Genomic DNA, 12,687 nt, shown 5'->3' with positions numbered 1-12,687 from the left:
GCCATAACCCGCTAGCCAATAGAAGTAATTAAAAGTAAAGGAGAAATTTCTCGTGTTCCACAAATAGTTCTACATTTATCCTGTTACATATTAAAATACTCTAATGGTAAGAAGCTAATATAAGTAGAAGACTAATCAAAATAATAAGGTAAGGTAAAGTTTTCCCTTGACGTTAAGTCCAGTCGTGACCAACTCTGGGGGTTGGTGCTCATCTCCATTTCTAAGCCGAAGAGCCGGCGTTGTCCGTAGACACCTCCAAGATCATGTGGCCGGCATGACTGCATGGAGCGCTGTTACTTTCCCGCCGAAGCGGTACCTATTGATCTACTCACATTGGCATGTTTTCAAACTGCTAGGTTGGCAGGAGCTGGGGCTAACAGCGGGCTCTCATTCTGCTCCCGGGATTTGAACCTGGGACCTTTCGGTCTGCAAGTTCAGCAGCTCAGCGCTTTAACACACTGCGCAGCACCAGAAGCCATCAAAATAATACCAGACTCTAAAAACAGACGTTGGACCTTTGAAAAAATGTGTTTTAAGAGAAGACAATTAACCATTAAAAAAAAAAACCACAACCTTGCTTCTGCCAATAGGGCGGTTCTGGAAATCCTCAAAAACAGAATTACAGATCATCATGTTCCTGACATATTAAAAAAATGAAAACTTCCCAGTCTTTTAACTTTATAGAACACAATATCCAATGTGTTCAGAAATCATTACAGATTACTATACCTTTAATCTACGGAAGTTTTGAAATGAGAGGGCATGTGTTCTTTTAGCAGCTGGAAAGGGGAAAACCAAACACTTGACTAACAGAGAGACATCAGCAATACCTATTCTCCTGCAATGGGAATCAATGTTCCCAACAGCTGCTTTTTTGTCATCTGTAAACTGTCAATGCATACTGCACACTGTAGGCAGGTTTTCAGCAGCATGTTGCCAAGGTACACAATGAAGCATTTAGACAGAACTAAAAGGAAGACAAGGACAAGAACTTATGTAAACATGGTTCCCAAGAGCTATTTCAACACAGCATGGGCAGTAAACCAGCTTATAATGTCTGAGGTTTCTTTTTAATACTAGAAGGGTATTTAATCAAATATAGGGATATTTAACTAAAAGGAAAGAAAAGAAATAGAATCTACTCAACTGACTTAAACTGCAGTCTTTGTCAAAAATGGCTCATGGGGTGCTTAAAATGGCTTTGAAGAATTACATATGAATTATAATTTCTCCACATCAGTTTCAAAGATTCAAAATAGGCAATGTCACCTGTACGGTAGCCAATAGATGGCTTCTATATAATACAGCTATCTCTCAGGATTTTCTACCAGTACTGACATTTCAAATGCATTTTAACAAGATAACTAAAGTCTTCTGAAGGCTTTCAGCTCTTCTAGAAATCAGAAGAGCTTATGTCTATCAGCAGAATACAGTCATGTCAAACTACATGTTCAAAGACATGTTTACTCTTCCTTCCCTGTCACACAAAAATGGACTTTACCCATAACCTCTTTTGCTCTCATGGTCTCAGTCTATTAATTTAATTATATATCTAAATGATTTTGTAAATTGTGTTGATAGGAAATAGAAACTTTTACCCTGACAATGATACTTGTTCATTACTTAAATCTGGGGAGAACTACATATTCATTTAACAATTAAAAATTGTGAGTGTTCATCTTAGAACATCTTTCGTTTGCCAGTAAACAATGGAATAGCACCTATACAACTCAGCTGACAACTTTATATTTGAGTACCTAAAGGTACAAGATCTGATCTTGAAAACTAAGCATGAACAACTATGGGTAATATTTGAATGGGAGGATATCACTAATATTGGTGCTGCAGGCTATATTTCAAAGTACAGAACTGGCAAAATCAGTTGAGTTTTCCTTGACTAAGAAGACCCTACAAAATCCATGGGTTGCCATAAGTCAATAGGTAAACTGAAGACTTGCACTTGCACCACAAAACACCAGCGACATTTTTTTGTGCTAGCTATATAAGGCAAGCCATAGTATACTCATATAATGCTGACCAATAATGTGTGGGGTGCCTAATCTTTTAGCAGTATGAGTACACGAGCACATTGTTCCATGGAAATGTGTTTTCAAATGCCACAACTTTTTAAAGTTGTGTAGTCATGTTCCATAGCCTTCCCTTCCAGAATTTTGCAGAGCTATTCCCTATTACTAAATACTTCTGTAATCCTAGTGAACACTTACAACATATAAAACCCAACTAACTCAGTATTCTAAAACAACATTATCAAGCACACCAAGTTCTAACTAATCAGACCTTTAACTGACTGAAACAGAAATACGTAATGATGCACAGCAGCTGGGGACAGGAGGGAGAATAGTTGTCCCTGCAAATAAGATCTATTTGCTGTAGAACTGCATCCCTTCATTTCTATAAACTATTTCTCAGATGGTAGTGAATGACTAAACTAAACACACAAGGACAAGGGTTAGTACAGTTTGTGTCCACTAGGGCAGAATAAGTAATGAAATAATCATTTTATTATAGTGATAGAGTTCAAAAAACATTTCCATCAACAACTAAGACATAATTATTACCTGAACTTTAGTCCCCACTGACTACTTCAATGTAAGCATTATTGGTGCATTAAAACACACACACTTTAATCATGACAAATAAGCAAAAATATCTGTTAGCAAAAAGATTCTTCAAGCATTTCAAGTTCTCGCGATTTAAAAGAAACAAAAAGCCTTGTAACTCATGCTAGGCAAGCAATTAAAGGGATAGATCTGTATAAAGAAGAAGTAAATATACCAGTAGTGAATCTTGATTTGAAAAACCCTACACAATCACATTTTCCCTTTAGTGAACATTTAAATAGCAAGAGTGGCCCTGAAATCTATACAATCAAGCAAAGGATTACCTACATACACATAAGCAATCATTTCGACAAGTCCTGAGGCCTAGATCTCAAATAGCAATTTTGCTTAGAAAGTAATTAATAAAAACTCAAGGGAAAAAAACTCTCAACAATCACATGGTTCTATCAGTTCATTCAAAAGGTACAGTAGCAAAGTTCTATAAGAACCCATTAGGGCATCAAAATCCATAAAACATGATTTACAAGCAAGTATATTTCACAAATTCCGTGATCTTTATTATTTAAATAAAGCTGCACTAAGAATTCAAACCTACCCACGTTTACTGGAAGTGGATTCTACTGATTTTAAGAAAATGTATTTCAGGTAATGTTAAGAAATTGAACCACATCTGAAATATTAAACATCAATGAAGAATGGGGAGGGAAAAATAAACAAGCAAACAACATGCTTGTTTATTTCCTTTTAGGAAGTGTTTGCCTATTATACGCTACACATTGCCTAGAAAGGAACATTTTTAGAGTGACTTACCACAAGGATTGTGTCAAATGAAACACTAGTAAGATGTACTTTAACGTACTTCTGGAAAAAAACTGAGCTTGGCATTCACTGTGTGGGAGAGATTACTACTAGTCATCAGATGAAAGGCAAAGCTCCACCTACCTAACCACAGAAAAATTCTATTGGCTCCAAAGCTGTCTTTTCCCCATGACATACTGTGCAACATTCCTATGTATAATGCCTGTCAAGAATCAGAGTCCTCAACACAGAACTACACCTCCAAACCAAGATTCTGTAACCCACATATACAATTATATTTGGTTTATCATATTAGTTTACTAGGTAGTTCAGCACACTGTCATTAAGGATGATCATATTGCAAAGCCAGTCATTCAAATGAATTTAGTCAGTCTGAAGGTGCTATTATTCTAAACTACATGCTTGTACAACTAAATGTATAGCAGCCATTTCTGCAATTATGCAGATGAAAAATTGTGGCCATCTCTTCACCCTGTTGCAAATACATAGCATCTGCCCAACATGGTAAACCAAATGAAATGAGAGTAGATTTATGTCTGGTCATGAGATGAGCATAGACATATGTCTAGTCAACACACATTCAAGTGGTTAAGAGCAATTTTAATATGCATCCAGTTTAAGCAATCTAGGAAATATTTTTAAATCAAGTAGAGAGAGGTGAGACTGTAAGTTAAAATATAATCACAGAAATAGTTGAAGTCATCTTTATTTCTTAGTGATTTTTGGGTTTTGTTCTATCTTTAGGTAGTTTTCTTTTGTTTATAGGTTATGTGGTAAGTTTTTTTTATTTTGTATATTTCTTATCATTTTGTAGCTTGGTTTTTTACATGTTGTATTCAAATGTTATTCTATTTCGATTTTAACTAAAAATTATTTGGGAGGTAAAAGAAAACTACAATTTTCTAGATATGTCAAGACTTCTTACTATGTGAGCCCTCCCTAAGGTCAGGCTTCCTATGTGTGCCCAAATATTATAAAATTGTTCATCGCTACCAGCCTATATAGTTGCCCAATTCAGAACTTTATGAACTAGTCATCCATTATCTTTTTTAGAAGACGTTGTATATGGGAAAGGACAGTGATTTAAAAGTACCTACTTGGGTGTAAACTTTGAGTTTAAAGGGACTTATTTCTGAAGATGCAGGCAAAGGATTGCACTGCTAGTCACTATAATTGGTTTCTCATTTCAACTGATCTGTCATTTGTTCCCAAGTCACTAGGATGGTAAAATGAAGATAAATCTTAACGTGACTGTGAACAAATTTATGTTATCTTTAATTCAAACATTTTAAAAAGTCAAGCAAGACAAACACAGAAATCTTCAAATAGGAAAAATATCTTAGAGGATACAAAATAAATAAACATTAAATAGACTGGACAGCCCATAAGCCATAATATGAAAAGGATGCTATGTATCAACTTGCCGAACATTTCATGAAAATGAGCTGACATGTATATTTTAAAACAGATGCGAAGTTTTATTCCAAGGCTAAGATTACCCTTACATTTTACATAATGCATCAGGAAACGTTTCTTTAACATCAGAGGCATGTCAGAAGTTTTGGACAAATTATTTTCTAGTTATTTATGCAACAAAAACGTCAACCAGTCTTCCTTCTAAGCTTTGACTTTAATACTACTAGGAGGCTGTTCGACATACTGCTACAGCACCTACTTCCCCTGTTTACACATGCTCATATTCCTGTCGAACAAGGTCACTAAGCAAACAAGACATTCAGGAATTTACACTTTATTTAGCATTAGTACAGTGAAACTAAACCACATGAACCCTCAGCCACATTACTTTATTCCCTTTTCAACTCAACTAAGGCCCCATCTACACTGCTATATGAAATCTGGATTATCTGTTTGAACTGGATTTTATTAGTCTACACTACATTATAATCCAGTTTAAAGCAGATAATCTGGCTTTTATATGGCAGTAGGTCATTTGACCCAACATTATATTATTTAAACTGAAATGCAATCAAAGGACACATGACAAAACCCTTCCCTTTTTTGAACGGAAATACTGTAGTAATTAAACGGTATCAGTGGTGATGCAAGCACTATCCTTTGAACCCAAGATTATATACCATGCAGGCTGGAGACAGGTTTTAAACATATTTAGTTCACTGATATTTTTTTAATTTCTCAACTCTTTTGAATTTATAGCCCTCTTCCAAACTCACTACCCTCTTGCTGTAAAGGTATTAACTGTACAGACATCACACCTCTTAATCACTAGTTTTTATTTGGCTGTAGAATAGGGAAAATAAATTTACTATGCCACTGTATTAGAGGTCCAATGTAACACCTATCCTGCTACATACAGGTTGTAAAAAAAATAGTGAACACTGCATTTTTAATTGAGCCTAGCAGAGAGGGTAGACAGAAAAGTGATATGCATTAAGATATTAAATTATTCTTTTTCAACCAAACAAAAGTCAAACTGAGACTTCGCTGTGGGCCTTGAGCAAATCTGAATAGAATGTCCTGCTTGTCAAGAAGACCAGATAAACTTTACTTTATAGCTGAAGATAGAATTCATTTGCTCTATGACACAACAAAGATCAGTCCCTTAATTCTCCTGGCTACAAAAGATTCTCAGGACACAAAAATTGTGCAGATAATTTGGAAAACAAGAAATACTAATGATGTTGTTTGCTATCAATACAACTTACTACAGCTTCACAAGCGTAAAAGAAATGCCAGTTTTCTGTACAATGTACAACTCTGACTGGTCCACTGCACAAGAGGGGTAATGCACAAGGCTGCAAACTGGACTTCACTTCTACATTCTTTTACCAGTTTTAACATGGAAACAGCTTTGGGAGAATCCTAAACTCCATATAGAAGCTCTGTATCCTCATGTAACTAGACATTGCTTTTCTGTAAAAACATTGTTATATAATTGCATATACCAGTGCTGTAGTCAGTGTTATCAGAGTTAAGAGCTAGATTAGGGTTCCTTCCACACAGCTGTATAAAATCCACATTGAACTGGATTATATGGCAGTGTGGACTCATATAATCCAGTTCAAAGCAGAAACTGTGGATTATCTGACTTGATATTCTGGGTTATATGGCTGTGTGGAAGGATCCTAGGACTCTGGGAGATCAGTTGGAATCATTGTGTCAGCCCTCAGAGAAAGGCCAATGCAACCCCCTCTGGACAAATCTTGCCAAGAAAACCTGATAATAGGTTCACCTTAGGAATGCTGTATGTTGGCAATGACTTAAAAGCACAGAACAACTAATTACAGATACTACAGTGATTTAGTTATATTTCAGAACTAAAAATTAAGGCTTAAATTCCAGTACACCAGATGTCATCCAGACTACCTGTCAGTTTAAGCTTTCCTAAACAAAAATACATTATGTATTTCTACATTATGTATGTCTAAGGCCAAATCCATACAAACACTAGAGTGGCTATCAGAAATACATGCTAGTCAGGAAGTAAGAAGTGGTATGGAAAAAACCACGAGATCTGTGTTGCAAGCCAGCTCTTGAATTCAGCTTCATAAAATGATTTTGTCAGATTTGTTTAACTTGTTTCCTCAAGTTATACAAATATCACTGAATGATATTTTTCTGAAGAGCTGTGTTTCAGCTATGAGAAGAGGTTTTACATATTTTTAAAGAAGTTAGCAATACACAGCTCTGAGTTTTTGGAAAAAAAGTATAGATTTTTTTTTAAAAAAACATGAGAAATATATTCTTTTTGAAATCAAGTTACCAGGTTTTCAGAAAAATCAGATTAGTTCAGTCTCTGTAACATCTGCTAGTTGGTTATCAAGAATTGAACATTTAAAAGTGAAAATCCAAGAGAAACATACACATATCTGCATCTAGTATTAATCGCCAATACAAGATACAGTATAACCAGGACCTGGGCTGTTTGATGAATGATTGACTCTGGGAAAGCTTTTTAAAATAAAACCACAATCAACCCACACCTGCACTTCAAGATGGCACAATCTCAGCGAGAACTACGCTGTAAGTTTAGAGAGACTCCCTTAGCTCATAAGCAAATATTTGGAAGACTTCCATTATTATCAACATACACCAACCTGAACACCTTGAAGAAACAGGGGTTTTTTTTAAAAAAAAGAAAATTTAAAAATGCATTTTCTATCATACCAATTATAAACATGAATATATTTACAATTTAATCTGTTCAATACCATGACACTACAGTGATTCAAACAAGTCATATTCAGCACAATCATATACACTACATTAAAACTGGGTGAATATACAATATACCATGGACTGTGGGCATGCTCACTATACCAAAACTAAGCAGAAAGAAGATCATACTCTAATTGTAACTATCTGCATGATTTGCCATTTTGCAACTCCGATTATTGAACAAGAACAATTAAATCCACTATACTTGGTCACTGAAAAAAAATGCATGGAGAAAATCAAGAGTGTACGTGTATGTGAAATAACCTGTGAATTTAATTCTCAAATATCTCACAATTTGGGAACTGTGCATATATCCAGAGACACTCAGTATCACAGAGTAAATCTGCCTGCCTGCACCAGGGAGTGGTTAGTAGATTTCTAGGTTCTAATAAAAAAAAAGTTTCAAACACTTCTGGTCTGCCTACACTATTATTAAATGTCACAGCAAAATGATTGTTTGTTGTTCCAACCAAGAGTTACTAACTCATAACTTATCAAAGTTATTACTGACCAGTTGAGGTAATTTATCTCTTACGACATTTATGGCTACTAACTTTAAGCACGATTGAGGCTTTACTCTGACCACATGTGAATACATGGCACTCTACATGGATCCACATGTGATAAAAGAGTACAGTCCATCTGATATTCTAAGAGAAAGATCACTACAACTGGAATACCCTCCCAAAAGAGATTAGATTAGCCCCCATCCTTTAATCTTTCCATTCCAACCTGAAAACATGGATGTTCAGACAGGTCTTTGACCTTGATAGGCTATATGGGTCCATATGAAGCTAACACTTGACACTTTGTGAACTGACGACAGTTACCTACTGTTGCTTTAAATTGTATTATTCTGATTTTATGCTATATGTGTTGACGAGAGTCATTGTATAATTTTATGTGACTTGTTTTATACTTTTGTACCATTTTTACCTGTTGTATATTAAATGTGCACCCTTGTAAGCTTTCCTGAGTCTCTTCAGAGAGATGGTGGAGAGATATATTATTATTATTATTATTATTATTATTATTAAAACATCAATTTTACAAAAGAGACATGCTGAGCATCACTAAATACATGGGATTTCTAAGGGAAGTATTGTATTTCTGTTAAGGAATATAGGCTAGCAATTCCCATTTATGAATACTGTCAGTACATATAGACCATCTATCATCATATGTAGACAAATTAATGTTTGTCTAAACCAGTGAGGGAAATTGGAAGATGTGATCCCATAACTCAGTCTTCAAAGCCAAGGTCTACTCAATTCAATGGACCTTACTCTAAAGTAAGAACACAAAGGATTACAATTAGACTACTACTTAACATTTTATTGTTCCCAAGAGTTAACAACAGCAAAATTCTTTTATATATTAGTTGTTTTTCCTTGAAAAGCAACATCAGCTATAAATGTGTGTTCTAAGTTATGGAAGGAATTATACAGCCTTCAGATATTGCTTGGACTGGTGCTCCCAGCATTCCTTACCATCAGTTAGGCTGACTAGGCTCCTGGGAGTAGTGCTCCAACATCATTGAAGGGCTGGACGATTCCTATTCCTGTTCTAAAGCAAAGGTGAACATTCCCAACTAAGGTAAAGAAAAAATAACCATAGGACTTTATGATGCATATTATATTCCTATGACTATTTACTCAGAAGCTATCCATATTGTTCAGTGGCATTAACTCCTTGGTAGGGGCATATAAAATTACAAGCTTGATTACTCAGGAGACAGAGAACACGTGAAGACATTTGTTTATTTTAGTTGGCTTAGTTTAACTTAGAGAGCAGAGTCCACAAAAGGTTCCTACTGTAATAGGTTTTAAACGGGAGGGGGGGTGTTACAGGTTGAGGATTCCTTATCTGCTTTGAACCAGTAGAGATTTGAATTTCAGAATGTCTGCATATACCTTATATCTTAGAGATGAGACCCACATCTAAACACAAAATTCATATCACTTACATATAAACAGTGTCTGAAGGTAATTTTAAACACAATATTTTTGATAATGTTGTGCTAAAGTTTGTGGACACTTAACTATTAGAAATTAAGGTGTCACTACATCAGCTACTCATGTAGACGATTTTGAAGCATTTTGGATTGTATTTCAAAAGGAACTTAAGGGGGGAGGCTGTAAATTATCATGATCTGTGAGGGTTTTTAAAAAAATACCTTATAACAATGTAAGCCAGTTAATGTATATGACACATATATGAATTTCATGTTTAGAATTGGCTCCCATCTCCAAGATTTGATGTATATGCAAATACTCTGAAATCCAACACACTTCTATTTCAAAGTAAGTAATAGATGCTCAAACTTTATTTCTCTGTTAGAACTGTGAAGCCTTGTGACATATTTAAAGACAGATTTATTACACCTACAGTAAAGTCGCACCACTGGTTGCCACTTATTTTCCAGACAAAGTGCAAAGTGTTGGTTCTTGACTCTTAACGCCCAACAAGGTTTGGGTCCAGGTTCCTCGGAGGATTGTCTTCTCTGGAATTATCTTCCCTGGACACTGGGGAACATTTATTTCAACCAGCCAGAACTAGACTGACAACTGTCACTCAGAGATCCTTAGACTGTAGAAAAACCTGCTAGAAGAGTTAGGACAACAACAGCTGTCAGAATTTAAAACACAATTTAAGACCTATCTACTCCAGCAGGTCTACCCAGTCAATTTTAAACTATGAATTTCAAATTTCTATTTCATAAGAATTGGTGTTTTAAACTTTATTATGTGTCTTTAATATACATATTTCTATTACTTTTTGCTGAACAGACTGTTTGAGCTGCAGGGCCAACCTTAAGAAATGGGGCCACAAAGTGGAAAAGAGCAAACTACAGACCACCTAGTACAATGCAGTCTGAGCCCTGAACATGTACAATGGAGGACCTTCTTACAGCGACACCAGAGGCACCTCAGCAATGGGTTAAACCCTTGTGCCGGCTGAACTGCTGACTTGAAAGTTGGGTTGCGAACCTGAAGGTTGCTGGTTCGAATCCATGAACCAGGGTGAGCTCCCGTCTGTCAGCTCTAGCTTGTGGAGACATGACAGAAGCTTCCCAGGAGGATCCAGATGTCCACTGGACAACGTCTCTGCAGATAGCCAATTCTCTCATACCAGAAGTGACTTGCAGTATTGTTCTCAAGTCGCTTCTGACACAATAATAAAAAAAAAAAACCAAAGAAGGTTGAACTGGCCAGCTTCTGGTCAAAGGAAATTTAACATAATGCCAGATTTTTAACTTTGTGGTTTTTAAAAATACATTATAGCTGTATTCTCAATTTGCTTCAGACACAGTAAATAAATAAACATCATTCTTTGTTTTATCAATGTATTTTAATTATGTTGTACTCCACCCTGAGCTGTGAGTAACAAATAAATTATCAATCTCATTATTGTATGAACCTTTTGGAGGCCCTGTTCTGTTGCTCTGTTAGACCAAGTCCAAAACAAACGAATTGCTTTTGCTACCGTCATCTGAAATAATCACAACGATCTTTTCCCATAACTCTTAAAGTGGAGTCACACGTATCCAAGCCTCGCTTATCCAAGTTTCTGGATTATCCAAACCATTTTTGTAGTCAATGTTTTCACTACATCATGATATTTTGGTGCTAAATTTGTAAATACAGTAATTAAAACATAACATTCCTGAGTATTGAACTACTTTTTCTGTCAAATTTGTTGTACATGATGTTTTTGTGCTTAATTTGTAAAATCATAAACTAATTTGATGTTTAATAGGCTTTCCCTTAATCCCTCATTATCCAAGATATTCGCTTCTGACGGCCTGTTTAGCTTGGATAAGTGAGACTCTACTGTATTTTACGGGCACATCACCCAGAGTGGTTCTCAACCCTGTGGGTCTCCAGATGTTTTGGCCTTCAACTCCCAGAAATCCGAATAGCTGGTAAACTGCCTGGGATATCTGGGAGTTGTAGGCCAAAACACCTGGCGACCCACAGGTTGAGAACCACTGGCCCAGAGGTTCCCAATCATTAGTCCAAGTGCTTGGGATTTCAACTCCCAGAAGCCCCTGCTAGCTTGGCTAACTATTAAGAACTCTGGGAGCTGAAGTCGAAAACAGCTGGAAGGACCAAGGGTTAGGAACTACTGATAGGGAAACAAGCGACTTGTCCAAGATCAGCAACAACGACAACTGAAGAGAAGAGAGGCAAAGGAAGAAGGAGCCATGGTCGCAAATGCGGCCTAGGCCTGTGTCACTCGCCTGGGCCCACCACTGTCTCCCTAGACCCCGGCCCAGGGGCCGACCTTACCACGGGCTTCAGCTGGGCAACTGCGCTGACGGGGCTCGGAGGGAGGGAGGGCGGGAGGGAGTCCCCACGGTGCCGCCGGCGCCTCCGGGAAGCCCGCCCCCTCCTCCTCCTCCGCCTTCTCTCTTCGGTCCTGGCCGCCGCCCCTCCCCTTCGCCCTTACGGCGTCATCATCGCAAGAGGCGCCGCCAGCCAATGGGAGGCCGCTCCGGGGGGAGGGAGGCGCGTGCACCAGTCACGCCGCCGAGACGTGGTCGAGGGAAAGGTTTCTCCCCGGTGCATGCTGGGAAATGTGGTTCTTTGTGGGGGGGGCTGCTTGAGCACGTGACCTCTCGAGCGCGTCAGTCAGTGGGAAAAAAGGGCAGGCTTCTCGAGCCTCGGCGGCCAGGCGCCGACTGGTTACGCGAATTGCGTAAAGGGATACGCCGCCTGCGGAAGGAGCGACCGTTGGAAATCGAACGCTTCCAGTGGAGGGGGGAAGGGTGGTGCCAACGGTCGCTTGTCCAGATTGGCTCTTTCAAAATATAGGGTTTTTTAAAAACCCTGAAAGGGTTTCATCCATGACACTGGCTTAAAGTAATGATTCTAGACTAGGTATGGGCAAATTTGGGCCCTCCAGATATTTTGGATTTCAACTCCCAGAATTCCTAACAGCCTCCGGCCCTTTCCTTTTTCCCCCTCAGCCGCTTAAGCGCAAAATTATTGGAGAATGAGCACGCACAGATACTGTGGGACTTCCGAATCCAGACTGACAAAGTTCTGGAACACAACACACCAGACATCACAGTTGTGGAAAAGAA

At 37.7% G+C, this 12,687-nt stretch overlaps 1 protein-coding gene across 4 annotated transcripts in view; it reads right to left on the bottom strand.

Moving 5' to 3' along the window:
* adipor2 (adiponectin receptor 2) overlaps window positions 1–12,048 on the bottom strand; it is a 33,758-nt gene extending 21,710 nt beyond the window's left edge. The window contains exon 1 of one of the 4 annotated variants that reach the window (XM_008110465.3): window positions 11,891–12,048. Coding sequence is in view for 1 of the 4 variants with exons in the window: in XM_062983112.1 (XP_062839182.1) it covers window positions 10,589–10,659 (71 nt within the window). In the remaining 3 variants the exon portion in view is untranslated. Of the gene's footprint in view, window positions 1–3,392; window positions 3,500–9,088; window positions 9,171–10,588; window positions 10,697–11,890 lie in introns of those variants that run through there. The other 3 variants (XM_062983112.1, XM_062983113.1, XM_008110467.3) reach the window with 3 other exon arrangements.
* Between the last annotated feature and the right edge of the window lie 639 nt (window positions 12,049–12,687).

Source organism: Anolis carolinensis, chromosome 5, assembly GCF_035594765.1.
Source record: "Anolis carolinensis isolate JA03-04 chromosome 5, rAnoCar3.1.pri, whole genome shotgun sequence".
NCBI lineage: Eukaryota > Metazoa > Chordata > Lepidosauria > Squamata > Dactyloidae > Anolis > Anolis carolinensis.
This window is presented reverse-complemented; position numbering and strand designations above follow the sequence as displayed.